Source organism: Morone saxatilis, unplaced genomic scaffold (assembly GCF_004916995.1).
Source record: "Morone saxatilis isolate NCDOM2014 unplaced genomic scaffold, NCSU_SB_2.0 Contig20, whole genome shotgun sequence".
Taxonomy (NCBI): domain Eukaryota; kingdom Metazoa; phylum Chordata; class Actinopteri; family Moronidae; genus Morone; species Morone saxatilis.
In genome coordinates, this window is record NW_023339763.1 from 15,644,971 (window position 1) to 15,668,423 (window position 23,453).

Below are 23,453 nucleotides of genomic sequence, written 5' to 3' on the forward strand. Positions count from 1 at the left end.
CTGGAGTAATAATACCATCATCATATATTAAATATTATATTCATGGTTTATTCTTACTGATGCATTCATGTGTAGATATCATATTGCTGATGTAGCTGGTTGAAGTGGAGCTACTTGAAACAATAAACAGCTGAAGAGTCCATAACAATAGGCCAGTCATCTGTTTTCTATGTAATATATTGCAAACTAAGTATAGTTGCTATTGTAATAGTAGTCAGGTTAATGTTTTGCCTCTCAAATGTAGTAAAGTAAAGTAAAAATGTTTCAAAATTACCATTTTTAGTTGTATTCCATCCCTGGTACTGATTGGCATGGCTGGAGTAATTTTTTATTATTTGACTTTAGTATTACCATGAAGTACAGAGCACACAGCATACTATAGATAGCAGCTTCATCGTATTTTACCCAGATACCATCCAGTATACTCTTATTCTATAATAATGCCACTTGGCCCCTTTTTCTGGGTTGAAATGTGTGATTAAACACAGTTTTATTAAGCATTAAACTCACATATACATCACCATATAAACAAAAAGCTCAATTTAAGGATCCCTCCACAAGAACCCAGTTGATGTTGTCCTTAAGTAGTGGAAATTAACAAACAAATTAGTATTTCTTATAAAATCAGACTTAAGTTCATTGCCAAGTAGGTTTTCATATACAAGATAATACAATGTATTTTATTTGGTACATAAACATATAAACAAAATATATTTCTTTGTAAAATGAAAAGAGCTGTACAGTGTTTAAAGTATATTCACAATATAAAGTATAAATAAACGTGTAATGTGCAGAGATAATCCCAGTAACAAAGTGCAAAAATTATGATTTACGTTTCCTGCTTTTACTTTGAAGGCTTCCACATTTCCCTTCCTGTTTGCCGCGGCGCTCCTCCCCTGCAGCGCCACCTGTGGGCCACTACCGTTGTTTGTCTCATTGTAGAGAGGTTACAGAGGCAGCAGGGTACTCTCGGCGGAGATTGGGACCCGCTGGAGTCTGTAGCGCCCTGACACAGAGCATCAGCGTATTATCGATATCGATCAGATGGCCGCGGACAGACAGACGGACAGACACCAGCCCACACGCCGCTGATGACTCGGACACGGGACGGACACATTTGTGGTCCATGTTACCGATGCCTTGCTTTCGATTACCTGCAGCCTGCAGCTCGGTCCGGTTAAGTTAAACGGTAGGTTGTTGTCGAGCAATTCTTTTTTTTTTTTTTTCTCAGTTTACTCCGTTAATCTGCGCTGCAGCGTCCTCTTTACCAATGCATGATCCACATAAAGGTAACGCAGCGTTTAATGCATGGTCTTCTGATTCACACACACACACACACACACACACGTTTGAATGTGATTTAAAACATGCAAATGAAAGTCAATGCGCTCCTAGCCACCATCTCTGTGTCTCCTCTGTGTATTCATCAGTTATAACTTGTATCTAAGTATCTCTTGGGTCAAGATGACTGTCACTGACTGCTGCCTCTCACAGGCTGAAGAGACCTGATCTGCTCCTGACTGACTAGTCCCGATATTTCCATCCGGACCTGGTTGATATGAGAGGCTCCGGGAGGCGGTGATGGAGCTCCAGGAGTTGGGCTGGTTGTGTCTGGTGGGTCTCTTCCTCGCCTCCTTGCTCATCGTGTTGGGATGGCTGCTCCAGTACTTGCTGAGCCTGCTGCGGCTGCGGAGAGCCAGGAAGACAGCGGGGCAGGACCGGAGAGACACAGCCCGGCAGCAGCTCTCCCTCACACAGCTCCACCAGAGCCAGGCAGGAGGGGTGTGGGGCTTCCTGCTGAAGCTCCGCTCGGGCCGGGATAGAGGACCTGCATCCGAGGCCGGGGTTAAAGGCTTGTTGACCTCTCTCTTCTCCTTCAGGTCCTTCAGGGAGCACTGGCAGAGGACCTGGGTCAAAGCTCTGAACGAGCAAGCCTGCAGGCATGGGGTAAGCTGTTCATTTGAGACCTTGAAGGCACAAATCATATTGCAGAGGAGAGCTGAATAAACACACTGGCAGTGTGTAGAAGAGCACGCCTAAGGTTACTCCACCAAGCAGAGGCATGAATAGTTAAGCAAGGGCTGATACAGTTGGTGTGTCCATGTGCGCTAGAAGTGAGTGTGTAGGCAGGGAGGTGGAGGTGTGGGAGTTGGAGTGTCTAATCGGTAAGAGGATGGAGGGGTAGAGCCTTGCGTAACAGCTCTGAATCAATGCACATAAGAGCGGAGAGGCAAAACCAGTCAGCGCAGCCACAGTATGAACACCCACACCTCATAAAAATAGTCTGGTACCCCAGCCTGTGAGGGGAAATGATCACAGTGGGAAGAGAACAGAGGGATGGTTGTGTTGCAGCTCATAACCTAAAGCAAAGGTAATCAAGTTGTGCTCATTTATAAATATTGTTACACACATACTAAGATTGGGTTCAGTGTGGTCAGTACTCCTGATAGTCTGTGTTTAGAGGCTTATCATAAGTCCCCAAAGGTCTTCCGCCTTTTTATATAGTTCCTTTGATCTGTGTAAATCAAAGTCTGCCACACAGTCGGATGTTTCCTATGAGCACTGGAAGGGGAGATGGATCCTCTACCCCCCGCATAGAAATTGTTTGTGTGTGTTGAATGAGAGATGAGTTGGCGGGGAGTTTAAAGGGGTCAGATCAATCCACAGAGTGAATGTGTACAACAAACAGCCCTCCGTTCTGATTCATAAAGGGTCACCCCACCATGGATGATTGAAAGCCTCCTCATAGATGTTCAAGTTAACACTTTATACAACACTCATTCAGGGAAGTGTTTAAAACAAATCTGTAACTTTTTATTAGATAATCTGCTAACAAATAGACAACTAAAATATGACGCATTAGAATACTAGTTGTCATTTATCAATAATCAGTGTTATTGTGATAATATATCATCATGTGAAATCATAATTAAAAGGTTTTGTCTGAAAATCTCAAAGGAATACTTTTTACATTTTTAGATCTGATTTTTTAACCTTTTGACCGAGCCAGGCTAGCTGTTTCCCCCTGTTTCCAGTATTTATGCTAAGCTAAGCTAACTGCCTATTGGCTGTAGCTTCATATTTAGTGTGTTAAAGTGTTAAACCACTCATTTAAAGTCTAACAGTGTTCATTAAATTTGAACATGACACTGCCCATGAGAAGGATACAAGAAGTCACTCAGAATCACAACATTACTATGATGTATAAACTCTAATATGCTGTATATACAGTACAGACTGCTATAGTTAAAAAGAGCACAAACTGGGGTTAGAGGAGCTCCCAAAGCTTTGAAGACTGTGTTTGTTTCATGCTCCTGTTTCTTCACGTGAGTCCTTCATCGTCTAAGGTTCTGTACGTATTTTCTCTGCATGCCACATATGTTTTGGTATGCAGCATTAAGCCAGCCGAGCTTAAATCTGTTTTCATCAAAGTGTTTTTTTTCTTTTTTTGCTGATAATAAGAGGGCAGAGTTTAGCTGCTGCTCTTTGATATATGGTGGTAAATTGGAGTGTGCCAGCTTAGTTATCTTACAGTGGCCTAATTAGTTGATCCATTGTAACCTTCGTTGCTCTCAGTTACCAAGAAACTCCACAACATTGGAGTGAACCTTGGGTGAACTTTGTAGTGTTAAGTGAGAGTTATTTTAATGGAGTTTCCGGGCGATAACCCCACTTATTTGTCTTAAACTTTAGTGAAAAATAAATCACAATACAACCTCTCTGTAGTTTGAATAGTCCTTTGTCACTACTAAACACATGGGGCAGGGTTAGAAATTAGACAGGCTGCTTTTGAGGGGTTGTTTCTTAAAAATTAGGTTGCTATGGGTATTTTTTACATGCAAGAACCTCATTGTTCTCAGTGGGTTTGATCTATGATGACTGCATGACCTTTAGGCTTATGAAATACTTTAAAAAACCCAGTAGACAGGCTTTTACCCGACAGTGATAAGGTATACGATGTTTATTGTAAGATAATTCTCCAGACTGGGTAAATGCGTCAGTGGTGGCGGAGACGGAGACAAGCTGTCCGTGTCCATGTGGTGTTTACTTTGTGAACTGAGACTGCGAGCCAAAGCTTCCCGAGCTCACTCATCACAATAAAATATCTGCTAGTCATTGTGTCTGCGTGCAGAGCGATCTGTTATTCTAAATGCGTCTGGGGTGTATGCAAATCACTTCTGAGTTTGTTAATGAAACTTTGAACGTGACACTGAGATAACAAATCACAAACATCAAGCTCAAGGACTCAAACTAAGAGTGGAGGCACTGTTTTAAACTTAAAGGTCACACATGTTTGGTCTCCACAGTGTCTCTTTAATATCAGACAGATGATTCAAATGTTTGTTGATCCATAAGTGTTTATTATTAAGTTATAATAGCCAGTTATCTCTGTTCTTTTGTCTGCACTGTTTAGGCCTTATATGCTCGTCCCTCCATAAAAACCTGACTGGAAAAACCTGCCGTGGGGGTTTGTGGCAAGTATTAAGTGGCCACAAGCGAGTCCAGTCGCATTCTTTGCCTCTCACTTACAGTAAGCACCTACCACCTGCCAGGCACGTTGCTGTGACCACTCCGGAAACAGACACGAGAGCAACCATCCAAACGATGGTCACAAAGACTCACATTCTCCTCCAACCTGCATTTCATTAATTGTGTTTCTACATCAGGCAAAACATGAGCTTCCCCGGAGGAACACAGCGCGATGGAGATACGGCTTCAGTGTCATCATGTGGGGATTAGCACGGAAATCCTTTATAGCATTAACCTAAGTACTTCTGCCGCATATAAGATTGATGCTGACAGAGGTCTTTAAATAATTATGTTGAAATTTATCCAAATAAAGGCAAGTTGAATAAGCCTCTGTGGAAAGTTGGAGCAATAGACACAATTCAGCAAAACCCCTTTTCTCTGCAGGCCCCGTTATGTTTGGTCAAGCATTAGAGTAGCTTTTTATTGTTATGAGTTTTTAAAATTAATTATTTTTCTTCAGCTTTTACACCTCAAGACCCAAAATAATAAAGACTTGAATCACTGTAGCAGAAACATTTTACTACTAAACTGTCCACCGTACATGACAATTGGTATAAATATCCATCTACATTAAAACAACACCATAAATATGAAGAGAGTTATATAATAAGAGAGTGTGCTAACTAACAGGAGCCAATAGCCAGTTAGCATATTTTAGCCTAAAGAATGGAAGTGGGGGAAACTGTACAAAGATAATAAAAAACTGCCTACCATCACTTCTAAAGCTCACCAATTAACACATGTTATATCTCGTTTGTTTAATCCGTACAAAAACAATGTGCAAAAACCTTAAACTGTGGTTTTATGGGGGGATTATGCGACAGATTATTTTTTGGCTGGGGGCATCCTGGTGTCATGTCGTCACTGGGAGGTTGCCAGGCAACCAGGGGAGACACAAGAGTGGCACTGATGTTTTTATATAACCAGTAGTTTAATGTAATAAGTATTATTACTTAGTAGTTAAGTATTTTTTGGGATTATCTGTAATTTACTTGAATTTCTGGTTAATCTTGGTTAATCACGTTATTGTGGTAAATTGTATGCTCGAAACTACTTCTGGATTACATTTTCAAGTTGGGAAAAAAGTTAGGAAGACATAATTTCTCTTCAGGTGTAATGTGTGCTCCATTTTTAGGTGGTGTACATGCTTAAAGAATAAATATAATTCTGAAAATTCTGACTGCTTTTTAATTAACAGCATTTACTTGCACTTATACTTTTAATACTTGACTATTTTTAATATCTGAAAATTATTTTTGATACTTAAGTACAGTAAATATCAGATACTTAAAGACTTTTGCGGAAGTAATATTCTAATAAGTAACTTCTACCAAAGTTATTTTCTGGTGTTCTTTAACTCAAGTGTGACTTTGAGGTACTTCATCCACCACTGCATCTAAATCTCCCCGAAATATTAAATAATACCTTTTAATTGAGAAAATAATTGCCAGATGAATCGATAATGATAATTATCTTTAGTTAAGCTTACGTAGTTTGTTTCCTATTATTATTAGTTATAAATCCGGTCATCAATAAACAATAAATGAATATTATGCCATTTTAAATTGGTAATGGAGATCAGTAAATAAATCTGAAAGTCCCTCCAGTTCAGGTTCAACTATTAGACAGACGTTTCACACGTGGAACAGGCAACATTTACAGATTCAGTTCTGCAGCTAAGCTGTTCATCAGTGTGTTCAATGGGTGGTCTATAAGACCATATACTATGAGGATATAGAGACTATACCATACCATTTATACCATCATAGTTATGTATTTCATATTTCTGAAAGTATAAGGCCATTGTAGGAAAAGTTGTAAATCAATGAGCAGGACAGTTTAATGGTCATATTAGATTTTTTATCTCATTTGTGCATTAATCCTGTCAATCACATCAATTCCTTAATAGATTTTTCAGTTCATTATTATTAAAATTATTCCATATGATATCATGATATGTCACGATATTGTGATATAAAATTACATATTCTGTGACAGAGAATTTAATTTCACCCACCTCTTATATGTGCTCTTATATAACATGAACATTGTCAGTAGAGTAGTATGAAGGAATTACAAGTTTTTGGCCTCCATTGCTTTCCATAGTTAAGTCAGTGCTCGTGTAAGACTTCTGACATCTGGCTCAAAGACTAGGCAGTGTAAATGATAGAATACTGAAAGTGTTCTTCCTGGCTCTTATTTCATTTAGTCAGCATTATTTGTAGCATCACACCCACACCAACACACATCCTTCTGTGTTTTATTTTATCTTTTTAACGCAGAGGTATTTATGGTCTGAACACAGCCTCAGTATATTGTGACGAACTTGTTCTTACCTGTGAATTATCACATAATGGTTTTTAAGACTAGGTCACACTTAAGATCAATGTGGAACATAACATTGAATGACACGTCATTGTATTCCAGTCATTCAGTGAGTGCAGCTGTTTAATATGGATGAACATTATGGATATTTGTTCGTTGTTAACGACTCTTACAGTGTGTATTTGGTATTGATCATCAATTAGAAACAAAGTTGTCACAGGACAGAAAGTGCTTGAGGGTCCCCTTTTATTTGCAGGCAGTGCTGTGACTCTGTGCTTGCTCATATATAGCAATGTTTATCCAAATGTTTTTTAGAAGATTTTATGGGTCAGTGGGTCACTGTCTGTAGTTTTGAATAACACTAATTTCAGAAGTCTGGTTTGGCTTCCCTTGTCGACATACGCCAGGAACCCTCCAATACTGATATGGGACCATGTAAACACAGCTAGCTTACAGAACAGCTCATGCTGTCTCACTAATTTTTTAGTGTCGCCAGAATGCTGCAGCCTTGTAGCAAAACCCGAGGGTAGACCTGACCCCGTCCCAAGTCCAGCATTCAGAGCAACAAGACGAGGCGAGGCTAAACAATGCTTCAGGGGGCTGGATCCTGACAAGGAGATGGAGGATGTTGCATAAACATAGTGAACAGCAGTAAAGCTAAAACGTCATTGTCTGGGTAGATCTGTTTGTAGAGACGAGGTGTTTGTGACAGTGCCTCGTTCAGCTTCTTTGAGATTTGTATTTTTACCTCTGCAACTTAAATTTCAAGAGGACTGAAGAGATGTCGAGAGACTCGAAGTGCCTTTCTGAAGATATAGATTAGAGGAGACAATTGCAACCCCGGGGTGAAAAGCAGTGCGGTTGAGCGATGGCCATGTGCTGCAGCTGGGTTCTTCACAATTTTTAAGATATGTCAACTCTACCTCTAATCTAATGATGGTGATTTATAGGGTTGCTAAGAAGAACCCCCCCCCCCCCCCCATCTCACTCTTCCTCTGTCACTGTAATCCAGGGATTTTGCCTGAGGCTTCATCACAGCTGGTTATATGTCACCAGAAGGACGTCCTCTTGCTGCATAACCTACATGCTAGGTTAATTGATGGTGATTTCACAGAGTTACCAGTTTAAACGATTCACCTGTATACTCATAAATACTTAAGTGCAATTAAGCATGTTAATGATTGAGCTGTGAACGTCCAAAGGTTAATGTGCCATGAGCATGGTTTGCATATTGTGTTAAAACATGCAGGTTAAACATTAAAATTAAAGACACGTGAATCTATTTAGCTGCATAAAAAGCACCTCCGGCACCTTTGGACAGTAATCCCATGATGCAGGCATCATGCAGCTAGTTTCATGACTCAGTTGTTTATCCAGAGAAAATGTCTGTCTGCTGAAGAATTCCTGCGAGAGCCCCTGGATGTAATCTTGCTTTGGCAGGGGGGCTTGATATGGAGCTATTCAGATGTCTCTGGCTGGATTAGTGTGTGGAGGAGGCTTGGGGGACAGGACTGCTTGGCTTCTTTAGACAGGCAGATCATAGCAGCATCGTCAGACTGTGTGTACAGTGCATCTGCAGCTGACACATGATGCCAAGCCATCGTCACCGGGTTCAGTGGGTGGAAGAGGAGGACTAATAGAGCGTACAAGTGTGCATCTGCAGGGTGGGAAGCTCCCTGTCCATTCAAGATCTGCAATTATAAAGAGCCTGGTGATTAGCTTGAGGCCACAGTCCACTTCTTCCCTCTCTGACTGTGAGCTGCCGGTAGATGATTAATGCCCTGTGATTATGCTCAAGTAGATTTCTTCTTAACGACAGAGGATGTTAAGCACTCAGCGCTCATTTGCTGTGATTGTGCAGGAAACTGACTTCAGTCACGCCAGCTGATGAAATTCACCAGCCAGTTTCACTTAAACGGACAAATGTGACTTATTACGATCTCTGTGTGGCGAGGATTAGTCTGCAAGGTGGCTCCTTTGACTCAGCATTTAAAGTGGAGGCACACATAATGAATCACTCATTATGTAGTACACATTTTAATGTACTGTATATGACAGATTATGTTTATGTAGGTATGCAAGCGCTCTCAATATGCTGATAATATCAAATTAAAAATATAGAATTACTGGAAATTCATATCCCTACTTAAAATCGGTTTAGATGCACTAATGATTAATGGCTCACAAGTGGATTGCTTTATAGATTTCAGCAGCTAACTAAAACAGAAAGTTTACAGCCCTTCTGGAGGCTAAATGCTAAGACCAGCAAGCCAACATGCTCACAATGACACTGCTAACATGTTGCTATTCAGCAGGTTCTATGCTTTTTCATTAGCAGTGTTAGCATAGTAACATTTGCTAACATTGCCATCCATTTGCTAGCCTGGGTAAAAAACACAACCTAATGTAACCTAATGAAAACCCCAAAACAATACAAACAGCTTTTTCTACATCACAAAGTGTGTACGTTTTTGTGGCCTGAACGTCAGATACGTGCTCCTGAAAGAAAAGGCAGGAAGGGAAGATGAGGGTCAACAAAAGCCACAGGGGGAGTGTATTTCTGGTTGACCCACATGCTTTTCAGAGGCGTTCAGCCTGCCGGACCCAAAGGGGGCGACGCTGACAAACCTGAAGTGACACCATGGATGTCCTCGGGTTCTGTCTCTTTCCAGAAATACCCTCTACATACACACAGCTGAACAGCGGTTGGTTCACAAGGACAAATCCATGGCTATGCTCCGAGCTTTGCCCTCTCCATGACAAAACGGGCTCTGTAGCCTCTGCCAGGAGAATACACAACACCACAGAGCACCAGATGGCTACCTAAGAAGCAATGGATGCAAAATGTCTTGAGTAAACTCCCTTTGAAGGAATAGAAAACTATGAACATACAACCAGTTAGATATTCTTAACTTTACCTGAAAGACGTGAATAATTTAAATATTTTCCAAACTTATAAAATCTACCAAAATTTCATTTCAGGGACACGATAGACCTAAAAACAAGCATATATGCTTCTAGCACTGTAGTAGACCCCAAATCGTACATTGCTGATTCTTAACAGGAAATGATATGAGCGCACCCTTGCAGAAACAACAAAGACTTGGCATGCAAAATTTTGATTGACACATATCGGCAAGCCTGTGCTGCTGTATGTCCTAAAGTAATTAGAAAATATATACAGTTGTGAGTCTTTTTTTCATCACAGATTAGCGTGGTTGACATAAAGAAACACAAATTTGTGCTGTAAATGCATCGTGACTTGAGGTCTGAGGGTTTTTAGGTTTGTAGATCAGAATACTGGAGGGCGTCTGATGACCTTGTGGTTCAGACGTGTACCTTGTAAGTGCAACATTATTTGACATGTGGATGTCATACCCACATATATAAAGCACAAACATTATATCAAAATATTTGTATACATACACATATGTATTTATATACAGTCTCTGCTCATACCCGACTCTCTCTCCCCATATTTCTAAAAATAATCTAAAAATGTAATGCTGTTTTTCTGTAATCATACAAATGTTGCATATCCCAAAGAAACACTGACATTTCTGAGTAGTTTCTCACCTAATTGTACTGACTCTAACCATCGTCATTTTAAAGATGCCAGTGATGTTTGACTGCAGTGACGTAAACCTTAATATGCACATCACCGTAATGCACATCTGTGAGCCACAAGTTTATCTGAAGCCCTCGCAATCTGAAATACATCACATCATATTTGTTCTACACTTTGGATGTAATGAACGGTTGGGTGACTGAGCAGTTTTAGAGGCTCCAGCCAACCGAAGTAAACACAGCCGGTTGTACGCTGTGGTCATGTGACTGTGGTGTTGGTCCAGGGAACCTACGTAAGCTTGCAGCATTGCACTTGGCTTCCTGCCCTCCTGGCTGGAACACCGACACACACACACACGCCTGTGCACACATACACACACCACAAACTTTGTTATATCATCCTCCCACCACTGCCCCGCCTCCACTGTTGTGTTTGATAGAGATTGGACTTGGACCTAGAGGAACATATGCCCTGACAATAGGGGATTTGTTTTCTCTCACTTGCATCTCCTGAGCCAGTTAAAGCCGTCTATTGAACCAGATCCCCTGGCACACTGACGCTGTGATAGTAGGCCACTGGTGTTGCCACGATTTCTGTCAATATTTTCTTACAAGTGAGATACTAATTCCTTTTGCTAGGGGTGTCTTCCAAGTCCAACACTCATACAGTAAAAACTGCCTTTCTGTAGGCATGACTAAGCACTGAATGATGCAGCATTGATAATAGAGGCACAGTGTGCTCTCAGCAGCCTGATGGTGAGAGGGAATCCACCACTTCTGCATTATTACAGAAGATTGTGTTAGCTGGAACACTCTCGTTTCCATCCTTTGGTCAAACATATGTTGTCATTTTTTTGCCAGTATCTTCAGGCGTTAGCCTATTCATGGGAGTGCACAAATCCACAGAGCTGCCTGGACTTAAACCAGTCGTGCTTTGCAATGCTTTGTAAATACCATAACCTCATGTTGGCAACAGCTTCTTTACAGACATACACAGTATGGCACCTTACAAGAGAGTAGTTTTTTTATTCATGTACATTCTTCAGGCTTAACAGTGTCACCTTGTAATAGTAATAAAATAGTCACACATTTATAATCTTGAATCTGTCACAGAATTTTCCTAATGGAACATTTCTGTTTCTGCAAAAGATTGCAAGTTAGCTTTACGATGTAACGTTGTTTTCTAGGGATTGCACTGTATGATTAGCATGTGAGCGACGTGATCAGTACTGTGTGAGTGGCCTTCCAATGACTCTAAAAAAAGATCAATAAAGTTCTTCGACAGCCGATGCCAAACAAACTTAAAATTCATGACATGCCCCAGTTAAGTAGCATTTTAGTTTTAATGATACAGCCATTTTATTTACTAATTGGCTAAAGATCCAGAAGGACAATGACTAACCATCTACATCACTGCAGTACAAAATCTTTTATGTCATCCCCAAGTGTCTCTTTCTCTTATGTAATATTTAGGACGTTTGTTCTCTTCCTCCGTCTCTCCCAGAGCTCCATCCAGATCACTTTTGACAGCACTCTCCAGTTAACTGCTGCCTCTGCAATAGATAGTGTGACCTGCACTGACCAATCGGCACAACGAATGGTAGGTAATCTTTGTAGTCCATGTTCATTACAGCTGAAACACATGCAGGGATTAACTTCTAAAGCAGACATTTTTAGCCAGTCACCCAGTACATTTTAATTGGAGCAAGACATGAAAAAAAAAAGAAACCCTGGACCAAACTTCTGTGTCAAGTCAAGTGCAAATGAATACATTTGGACTTTAAAAGGCGAAGAGAAGGTTTGTTTTCTTCCATTTCAGTATTGTCCTTTGTCAACCTCTTCTTGTTTTACAGGTTCTACACTGTAAATGTTGGGTGGACACAGTGACATTTCCTGTGACAGTCACCCAGCAGTCACCCGCTGCCGTTTCCATGGACACCTATCAGATCACTATAGCACCTATGGTGACAAAGGTACAAAAGCACAGCACCTGGATTTTTGCAATTTGCACATTTGAGGGTAGGCCACTAAAACAAATGAGAATGTTGTGAGCCTGATTTGCATTGTTATTCAAATGTGTAAATTTACACAGAAAAACCTGCCACTGCAATCACCGCCATTAAATGTGCAATCTCTACTAGCTCTGACAATAAATAGCCTCTGTCTTATTTCAGTAATAGAAAAAAGTATTTTTTCAAAACAAAGCACCCTGCTGCTTCCTTCCTCAGTGATGGTAGTTTTCTCCCTTTCTTTAAGAGGATAATCATGTTGGAAGTGATTTTCCATCGACACTCCACTCCTCTCCCATGCAGCATTATGAACTTATATTGTTGCACTGGAATAAAGCAGCCTCAGCATGTTCTGTATCAAAATACCTACTATATTACTCCTATAATTGATTGGAGCTGCATGTCTGTTAACATGCTGTCTGAATCTAAGTCTAATGTGTTTTCCGATCCTGCTCCCACTGCCTGTCTCCATCAGGTGGTGGTAAGTCTGGAGGAGGTGGAGGACGAGGGTCTGCTGATGTCCTGGACTCTTGCCAAGCAGCCATCATTTACTCTCACAGTGTCTCCATGCAAGCTGCAGAGACAGGTGAGAGCATCTGATATTGATACCACTAATATGATATGTCTGCCTCATGTAGCCATCAGAGACCTCAGTTTTGAGACTGTTAAGAGTTTAAAAATTCAAGGTTTGCATATGTTCTAAAAAGAAAACACACATTATGGATTTTTTTCTGAGACTGGCCGTATAAATCTCAGTCAACGTAATGTTTTGCATATGAGTCACTTTCTACCCCATTAATCGTGAGTCATAAAGGAAATGGCTTTCTTGAATATCCTTGCAAAACTGTGCCTGTAATAGTCAGTAAATGAAAAAAAACAAAAAACAAATATGGAGCACAGAAAATTGTAGGACCAGTGTGTAGGATTTAATGACATTTAGGGGTGAAGTTGCAGATTGCAACTAACTGAATAACCGCTTTCCTTCCAAGTGTGTAGGAGAAACTATAGTGGCCAAAACTAGTTAAAAACACAAAAGACTCTATCTCGAGCCAGTGTTTGGCTTGTATGTTCTGGGCTACTGTAGAAACATGGCAGGTCAACGTCGACTCTGTAGAAGAGAACCTGCTCTTTCTGTAGATTAAAATGGCTCGTTCTAAGGTAACAAAACGTTTTTATTTTGAGGTAATTATACACTTATGAAAACTTTTTCTTCTCAGGGCACTGAGGGTGAGGTAGACCTGGACATGATTAAAGGACTGATAGAGGATACTCTTTTCAGCACTCAACCAGCCATGGTCCTCAACCTTAAGACTTGTGCACCCAATCCTTTGGTGAGAAATATGTTTTTTCCGCTACTTTTGCAGCAATAAGACAAAGAAAAGGAACGTGTTTTCTGAAATAAATAAAATGCTATGACTGGATGCTGTATGATAGATCCTTTTCTTAAACTGATTTTGCTGTTGAACCCCTTTACTGCAGCCCCCCATGGACCATCTATCAGTGGGATTGAACTCTGTATCCCAGAGTGTCTTGGTGAGACGACTACTGCTCCGGCAGCTCAGGGCGACCTTAAGTAAAGGTCAGATATTTCCCTCACAGCAGATCGTTTCCGCACGGCTTCCTGCTGATTGCCGACGTCTCACTGTGTCGCTGTGTGTTTGCAGGTCAGTGGTCTAGATCAGGGGAGCTGTGCTGTGTCCTGAGTGTGGACCAACCCTCCACAGAGAGGACAACCCGCTTCCTGTCCGTGCCCAGCAACGCCAACACCCCACTGGAGTGGAGTGAAGAAATTACTCTGTAAGATGGTGCCTGTAATGACAATACTGATGTTAATGTGTCATGATTGTGTACATTTGTGCCAACATTTAAGTCCCTGAAAATGTTTTTTCTCAATCAGCTTGCTTAGTTGGGAAAAGTGAGTCATAACTTCCATGCACCAATGAGGACTTTTGACAATTGAATTAGAATCTGATGACAGTTGGTGGGTTGTTTTGTCACTGTCAATCAAATCTGATCAAACCACACCCACACTGTCGTGATGAAGCAGATTCTTTTTTGAGTGTTATGTCATAAACATATGTCAACAACAATGTTATACTGCATTACTTACGAGTTTTCAGGGGCTTTAAAGTGAAAATCGGCTTGAGAAAGAAATATTCCAATCAGTGTATTTTTGCATTATAATTCTAACACAGTTGTTTCCTGTGTGTTGAAGGGAGCTGGGCCTAGAAACCAAAGAGCTGAGAATCAGACTTCTGGAACGGAACGGCAAAAGGGAACGTAAGGCATTTCTCAATAGCAATTTAGTATTGGCTGCTGTTCAGGAACCTGATCAGCAGGAATGTTTAGACTGCTTAAGCAAAATCTTCTATGCCTAAAATGCACTGTTGGCAGGCTCACTGGAATGGTCTTTGTTAGCGTTTTTCAGATGTATAACATGTCAGTAGATGTTCCTGGCATGGCCTCAGAACTGCATTTAGGGAACAGCTTTTCATTTTGTTTGTACATATAGATTAAGACTTTCTCTATGTTTTAAATATGATTAGAATTCCTGCCTGGCCACGCCTGCATCACTGTGGACCTCCAGTCCAAAGTTCCTACTGGACAACATATACTGTCGATAAGCCCCGGCCACGGCTTGGCACCGAACGCTACCGTCACAGCAGAGGTGAGCGGCAAGATGCAGCACATTTCTGTCAAATGATGGAACATTTTTAAAAGCCATTCTCATGGTTTGAAGTGTGGTATTACATCACAGTTTGTTATCTAACATCAAGCAGAATGAAACAAAGATTCACAACAAAAGGAGAGGGAGTGTTGTATAACAGCTAATACATAGTACATTGTCATGCCTGTAACACCAACTTGTTGCCTTTTTTTCCTTCTTGCAGTGTACATATTTCTTCAAAGACTGCATAAACATCTGCTTTATTTCTGATGGCTAACATTTCATATTGGTACATTCCCTGTTGTCCCGTGCCTCTCCTGCAACCTCTTATACCTACACTGATTAGTCATCTGAAATTGTCCTCGCAGGTCCAGATGTCAGTTTAAATAAAGTGCCCACCTCTTTATTAAAGTGCACTCTTTTTAATGAAGTGCCCATCCCCTCTACACATTTTATTTGCTAAATGAGAAGTTCATTTATCGCTTTTCTTTTACTCCCCCAGCTGCTGTATGTGGAAACAGAAGAGCCTCGCATCACCCACAATGCTTTGCCTCTTCGCTCCTCACTCACCCCCACCAAGAAAGTTGATGTGGACCGAACAATCATGCCAGATGGAACCATTGTCACCACTGTCACCACCATCCAGTCTCGACTCAAACTGGAACGCAGTCCAGGTACAATTGCAGAGTCAAGTATCACCTTGTGCCAGGTTATGAAACAAGAGATAAAAGAATCTTGTGACAATATTAACAATGACATAAGATAGTTTTGATGCCTCTCAGGTGATTCCCCTTTACGTTCGCCATCCAAAGTGGAGGTGAATGAGAAGAAACCCACCATCCTGTCAGATGGCAAAGGCAGCCCCAACTCCAGCAGTGAGTTCTAGGCTGATTCTGGCCAGAAGTTGTTTTACATAACAGATGCAAAGTAGGATAAGCAGCAAGCAGCAGTGTAACACGAGATGAGACAAATGCACTACGCAGTACACATGATGCACTGTCTGTGCAGGTACTTTTGTTCAAAAACAACGTTTACAACGGCTTTACACAGGGAAGCAACTTGCTTATTGTATAGAAAGCAAAATACAGATAAAGTCTGATAAACAGGAGAATGTTTGAGAAATATAACTACATATATATATTTGATTTCTCTTTAGCATTAAAGTAATGTCCTTTTTAGTTTGATACAATAGAGTTTTCTTATATATATTTCTATAGTATAGTGCTGTTACATATTTGTGTTTCTGTTGCTCAGAGAGCAGCCGCCTCTCTAATGGCCTGGATCCTGTTGCAGAGACGGCCATCAGGCAGCTGACAGAGTCCGCCTCCAAAGTAGCTGGGAAGACACCAACAAAAAGGAGCACGCTGATCATCTCAGGCGTGTCAAAGGTCAGAGAACTGAGACTGAGAGTGTGTTATTGAATTTGTGCCATCACTGGTAAAACAGTGGTACAGTCAGTCATCTGCCAGTATATTTAATTGTTTGACACATTTGTGCACTAATCAGTAGGATGTCAGTTATCCACACAGCTATTTTTATAAATGAATATATAAAATTGCTTTTGTTTTCTGAGTACATGAAACATTAACAAAAACCTACTTTTAAGGAATCTAAAGTACAATGACATGGAACCAGGCAAAATGACTTTGATCTAAATTTAGTCCACAGTCCCAGTCCCCCATTGGACCACATTATGGGAGAATGAAAGGCTTCTGACCTGATTTTGGCCTGAAAGCCTTTAGAAATGTATTCAGCGCAAGAAGCCACACTTGAATGCGTGCTGATGATGAAGTGCATATTTTGAAATAATAATAATAATAACATTAATTATCGTCCCGTGCCCAATATAATCCCTTAATTAATCGCATTAACTAATTAATCTTATCAGGTTCCGCTCTCAGAAGATGACTGTGTGTTATCGAGCGGCTACGCTGCAGCCATGGACGCAGCCATGCACGAAAACCATTACGGCGCGGGGCATCACCAGGAGCCGGATGAAACCACGCCTTCCGACGTGTCAGAGCGTCCATCTGTGGACGATGTGGAATCAGATACTGGTTCCACTGGTGCCTTGGAGACCCGCAGCCTCAAGGACCATAAAGGTAACACAGTGGTCATAGTTTGCTGCCTGGTCTGTGCAGTGAGGTAGAGATTCACCTTCTACTAACATTGTTCAGTACTGTTTTATGCTAATTGTAAACACAATATCCGGCAGTTCAAATATTGTCTTTGCAAATTGTTTGATGGCACATGGCCAGTCTCTTGTCTTTGAATGATAGATCAAAGATTAGATTTGGTTTATTTTTGTCTTGTAAAAGAGGTTATCATTTTCATAACTCACTGTATTATATTAAACTGTGCAGTATATTTCACATGCTTATTTTATAGCCTTACATAACATCAAAACTTCAATAGAGCAGCTGACTCTAAAGTCCTGCTACTGCCCTCTGGAGGCCATGCTGCAGTATACACCCAACCAGACCAAAGTGTTTTTGAATGAATCAGTTCTAAATTCAATTTGAATATCAGTTTGATAAGGGAGCTGTCTCATGGAATCAGTGGATTTATTCAACAACAGTAGTTGGTTGATTGATTAGTGTTTTTCAATTAATTGCAGTATTGGGTCCCAATACTCGGGGATCACCAATTAAATACAGTGATGTGTCCTGTCTGCTTCCTCTAGTGGGTTTTCTACAGAGTGGGTCGAAGCTGTTGTTCCGCAGGAGACATCGAGAGAAGGAGTCCTGCCTCAGCCAATCCCACGAAGACATCTCCAACATGGGCAATAACTTTGCTGCTCCATCCAGCAGCCGTAAAAAGTCCGGCAGCTTCTCCCGGCGCCTCATCAAACGCTTCTCTTTCCGCTCATCAGGCAAATCAAAAGGCAAAGCCACTGCTACCAACGGAGGAGCGAGCTCACTGGATAACTGATTATCACTGTTAGAACATGCGTCATTGTGACTTTGACAGGGTTGTTCTAAGGCTTCTCTTATTACTGTCAGAAGAACCACTACACCTTGAAAGAGTCCAGTCTTTGAACACCCCAGGTGGGTTGTCACCTGTACATCTTGAAAGGAGGAAACCTCTGGGAGGGATTGTTCCTTTGGAAAGAATTTATTGCACCTTCAGGACAGAAGTCTCGTTTAAACACATCACTGAACTTTGTTGTGATTGAAAAATGTTTCTGTTTCTTTGAAGCAGAAATCTGCTGCTCAGCGGAAGAGAAGGTGATACTTACAATGAAATGTGATGTTCCCTGTTTGAACACAAACTATACCGGGAGTGTTTGATTGTGACTGATGGTGGAAATGCTCTTAACTATTTAATGATATAAAATGCCAGTATGATGCCATTGGTTGCACTTTGGACTTTTTTTAATTCCTGGGTTATATAAAGGTAATTTATTATTATGTGGTTCACATGAAACAAGTGCTATTTATTTTTCCCCCAAAAAAGGAGTCCTCATAGTTGCATTACACTGTAAAATAGAGACGTTGCTGTGTGTTTTTTCCATGCAAATGTAATTTTAAACGCATAGTTTCAGTAAGTTAACAAATATCCATCTTAATCTAGCTATAATGTCCATTCACAATTGCTTATACATTGGTTTTAGAATGTTGTTCGATGTTGTATCTTATATAAGCAGAAAAGATAATATATTTATTATACTTTTTATTTTATAAAGGTACTTTCTGTGGAATATCATAATGCATTTCAGTTTGCTTTTGACAACTTCAGCCAGCCAGGATCTCTGGCAGATGCTTCAAACCGGGCAATGAGTTTAAACTTTTTAAATTCTGACATTTTTCTGTCAGTAAAAAAAAACACACCATCATTTCCGGCTCTCCTCTTGGCTCCTTTTGACTCCATTTAAGTCAAAACTGCATCTAAACACATTATTGAGACTTCAGTTGATGCTCATATGGACTTTTCATTATTGCAATAACTCATTACTTTGCAGCAAGATTGCATATATCGTGTGAAATGCCTGACATGGGTCGCAGACAAATTAATCATTTGCAGTAAATGCTAACATCAGATAATAATCATGAACTAAACATAGCTAAATGTATCCTGTATTCACATTTAGGAGCCTTCTTTCTTTTTAAATACATTTAAGTCCCACATTAATACAGCAACAGTTCTGCCGTTTAGCCTGGAACAAATGGAACCTAACGTTCAGAGATGTTCTGCTGAGACATCAGCAACAGGATTTTCAAAGGTTTACGACAAGGTGAAGAGCAAAGTGGACACACTCAGGGCTAGAAGTGAAATTGCTACTAGCAACTAGAGATATAAGGACACCTGATGCATCCTTCAGACAGAACCGATGTGTAAAAATGTACATTCATTTTTGGACGTTTGTGTTTTGTCAAACAAAATGAAAAATCTACATTAATAAAACTGCATTAATTATGGGACTTCAGAACAACCAAATGAAATGATTTTGATTAAGGATAACTTATTAAAGGGATCACAGAGGTGCTTTACAGAACTGCAACCAAGTCATAATGCTGAAGAAATGAACAAAGCCTCTTCATTGTCTTAAGCCATATATATATGGCTGGAATGTGAAACAGAAAGCGGCTGCAAAATTTAAGATATGTATGATTTGTTGTAATATTTAAAAAATGTTTAATTTATTGCAAAATAAATTATTTTTGAAGCGTCACTTACAAGTCTGTACCTGACTCCTGTTGAGGCCCTTTGCTTCTTAAAATGACCCTACACTGTCACTGACTAAAATGACTTCTTACACATTAAAATTAAGTACATTTCAGCAGTATATACTCAGGATCTATACAACATGTTTAAATGATCTAAATGAGCAATATCAATAAAATTCTGCATTAGATCACTTTCACTGCACAATCTGCAAAAGCGCCAAAAACTTGAAGCTGGAGGGAAGACACCGGATTGGTCGTCTATGTCCGCCTCTCTACATCTGTGACCCACTCACAACAAGCCGGAAATACAACAGCCAATCGCCTTTGTTTCTTACGTGCAGCGCATCGTGATTGGTTTGACACCAGAGCAGTTACACCAATAGCGATTTACTTCCGATCTCCGTTGCCCTCTGTAAGCCAATCATACTTGACCATTTTCATTCCAGAAGCCAATCGCGTCGTAGGGCGGGACAACGCTGGGGGTTTATATCCAGGTCGGGCTCTACGGTTTCCTTATTGCTTGCAAACCTACGACTGCAGTCATTTGTATCGGAAGAAAAGCTCAATAAACCTACAATGTCTGGAAGAGGCAAAACCGGAGCAGCAAAGGCCCGCGCCAAGGCCAAGACCCGCAGCTCCCGTGCCGGTCTTCAGTTCCCTGTCGGCCGTGTCCACCGTCTCCTCCGCAAGGGTAACTACGCTGAGAGTGTCGGTGCCGGAGCTCCGGTGTACCTGGCCGCCGTGCTGGAGTACCTCACCGCTGAGATCCTGGAGTTGGCTGGAAACGCCGCCCGGGACAACAAGAAGACCCGGATCATCCCCCGTCACCTGCAGCTGGCTGTCCGCAACGACGAGGAGCTCAACAAGCTGCTCGGCGGAGTCACCATCGCTCAGGGAGGCGTCCTGCCCAACATCCAGGCCGTCCTGCTGCCCAAGAAGACCGGCCAGTCTGCACCGAGCTCCGGCAAGGCGGGAAAGAAGGCCTCCTCTCAATCTCAGGAGTATTAGCTTGTTTGCTAATAACTTTCACCCCCCAAAGGCCCTTTTAAGGGCCACCCACTTCTCACTGAAAGAGCAGATGTTCTTGCTTATCGCTGTCATTTCATTTCCCGCATTTTTAATTTAATAAACGCTTTGTTTTGTAAACGTGGTGCTCACTATTCCTTATTCGGTCAGGCTAACTGAAGCTAACGTTGCTAGTTCAATGACTTCTGCTGGAGATTAGCCACTGAGTTAATGTGTTTAGCAAACCTTCCCTATACCTTGATGACATTAACTTGTGCCATAGTTTAAAAATGGCTTGCAGCACAGCGAGGTTGTTTATATGCGACCTGTTCAACAGGCCACTAACGTGACAGGTCTGGGGACAGTCATGGCCCCCCTCCAGAGAGCAGCATGAACAGCAAACTCATGGACCACAACCTGCAGGATGCTGTTCTTCTGGGTCTTTCTAGCATGACTGTGCAGCTTTTGTACAAGCAGGGTCTTAAGTTACTCAGTCTCCATTAATATAAACGAATACCTCCAATACACTATTTAACACATTGTAGTTAATATACAACCATAATAAGGGATTAAGTTAAACATAATTGAAGTACCTGACTTCGGATCCCATTATTAGTATTGCACCTATGCCTACACCAATAATAAATCCCACCCAATTACATCAATGCATTTAATGAAGCACTACAAACTACAGCTTCCAAAGTTGCCATAATAATCTCTAAAATTATTTCAACAGCCTTCATGAAGATAAGTTATTGCAGCATTGTCACATTAGACTGCATTAGTTTTGGCTGTAGTGTACCGAAGAAGCTCACAGCTGGGTGTATCTTGGCGTATAAAGTAATTTTAGAGTCAGGGCAAGTTGTTTTGAACATCTCTGGGATTTTATTCGTTAAAACAAACAGCTGTCTTTTCTTTAGGTGAAAGTGTCCTAAATAGACTTCATCTGTGTGGTTAACGCCTACATAACATACCAACGGCTTTTTGAGCTCCAGGTGTTTCCTTGTGACATGTGAAGAAACAAACAACTCTCCAGCCAGTTTACCAGCGTGAGCAAAGTGACATCAACTACATGTGGCTCTAGTGCTGCAGGCATACCATTGTGAATTAATTTAATCAATTTAATCCTCTAAGTGTAAATTCCATCATCCAAATGAAGAGGATTTGTTCTAGAAATTAGGCAGTGAGTCACTGAGCCATTTTTGTGAAAGTAGACAAAAGGCCATCAGCACATAGCAGGATTTGGATAAAGTTCCAGTACATCATGTGAGTCATTTCTGGTAGTTTTTTTTACCACACGTAACTATTTGCTTCCATCCTCATACAAATGTAACTGCCAATTAGCTCTTGTAATATAGGATAAGAATAGGTGTTGCAGAGAGATTCTGTGTAGTCTGAAAGGGATGAGAAGGATCAGTACAAACCCCCAAATAAAACCTATGCTGGAAAAAAATCCACCATGCACAAGTCATAAATGCACACTAGGTTGCAGAAAAACAAGTCGTGGCTTCTGACACCTCACCAGACTGCTCCATAGGGCTGTGACTCCCAACACATTCAAACATAAAGTATAATAGAGTTTAAACATGTAGTACAATTACAGCATGCACCAGAAATGGTTGTCCTAATTAGACAATGTAACGCATGTCAGAACAATCATGATTATGGTGGTGATCAAGCTGCACTTCACTGACTTTTCCACCAGGGGTCAACTGTTTCATATCTTAAAATCTGGGATGTGTTGATGCCCTGTGTGTGTTTCCATTTAATAACCATTGGAAGATGCTTCACTGCACATATTGTTTCAACAGATATGCACCTCATGCACCCTATCTAATGAAAATGCTGAAAATTAAAGACTTTTCAGTAACATGTAAAATAATAAAACATCTGAAAAACTATGTTGAGGCCCTTCAGTCCTTCCAGTAGTTCACACTTCATATTTTTACGTGTGTGCACCAAAAAGTCACCTGTAATCTACAGGAGGAAAGCATGCAGATATTTTGGTCTGCGTTGGCTGCTTTCTACTGGCACAAGCAGCATGACGCACCGAGTTTGAACCGAGCCCAGGACAGGCTGAACCAATTACTTGGGCCTTGACAACGTGTCCAACACCAACAGCCAGGCTAAAAATTCCAGCCTGAGAGGAAAAAAACCTGAATGTCCATTGGCTGTGATGACTATAATTTCCTGTCAGAGGCTCTAAATTTACCAGCGATGCTCTTCTCAGCTGTTCATATTTAAGCTTTTCTTAGTTTACATCTGCCTTTTCTGTGGCCGCGCAGTGTTTAGCAAAAATTGGTGCCTTGAGAGAAAGTATGCCTGTGAAATGTCACTTGTGTTTCTCTCATAGTGCAAACAAACGTTGGCTACCTCAGTCTAATCCTTCATGAGTTTGAAGTGATCTCATCCTGAAGACACTTTTTTTTACCCCATGTTTTCTGAATTACAGCTTCAGGAATGATGAACAAAAAAACATGACCTGCAGCTAGTGCAGGGATACAGAGGGGAAACATTCTTTCAGGTATGCACTGGGTATGGTGTGTACATGTGAGGAAATCTAAAGATCTAGAAAACAAATCTGACTCACAGAGGAACGTAGATATACAGAGATATACAGATGGCAAAAGGGAATGATAAGTGGGGAGAGAAAAAAGGCTGGATAGAGGGGTGGGCCCAGCA

The 23,453-nt window shown here is 40.9% G+C and overlaps 2 protein-coding genes across 2 annotated transcripts; both read left to right on the forward strand.

Moving 5' to 3' along the window:
- The first annotated feature begins 799 nt into the window (after positions 1–799).
- c2cd2l (c2cd2 like) lies at positions 800–19,771 on the forward strand. Its single transcript, XM_035667269.1, has 15 exons — positions 800–1,189; positions 1,495–1,947; positions 11,927–12,022; positions 12,276–12,395; positions 12,907–13,017; positions 13,649–13,762; positions 13,911–14,010; positions 14,096–14,228; positions 14,647–14,711; positions 14,978–15,099; positions 15,602–15,773; positions 15,882–15,974; positions 16,354–16,487; positions 16,988–17,201; positions 17,783–19,771. The coding sequence occupies exons 2-15, from the start codon at positions 1,582–1,584 to the stop codon at positions 18,028–18,030; spliced, it is 2,088 nt and encodes a 695-aa protein (XP_035523162.1). The 5' UTR covers positions 800–1,189; positions 1,495–1,581; the 3' UTR covers positions 18,031–19,771.
- A 473-nt stretch (positions 19,772–20,244) lies between these two features.
- Positions 20,245–20,912, forward strand: LOC118332068 (histone H2AX). The gene has a single exon (XM_035667202.1). The coding sequence runs from the start codon at positions 20,343–20,345 to the stop codon at positions 20,772–20,774; it is 432 nt and encodes a 143-aa protein (XP_035523095.1). The 5' UTR covers positions 20,245–20,342; the 3' UTR covers positions 20,775–20,912.
- Positions 20,913–23,453: the final 2,541 nt, after the last annotated feature.

Bases quoted from the DNA above. Each gene is read 5' to 3' on its own strand.
- c2cd2l (XM_035667269.1), top strand. From the start codon at position 1,582: ATGGAGCTCCAGGAGTTGGGCTGGTTGTGTCTGGTGGGTCTCTTCCTC. The intron at 1,948-11,926 runs GTAAGCTGTTCA...CGTCTCTCCCAG, and splicing joins AGCAAGCCTGCAGGCATGGG to AGCTCCATCCAGATCACTTT. The intron at 13,018-13,648 runs GTGAGAGCATCT...TTTTCTTCTCAG, and splicing joins CATGCAAGCTGCAGAGACAG to GGCACTGAGGGTGAGGTAGA.
- LOC118332068 (XM_035667202.1), top strand. From the start codon at position 20,343: ATGTCTGGAAGAGGCAAAACCGGAGCAGCAAAGGCCCGCGCCAAGGCC.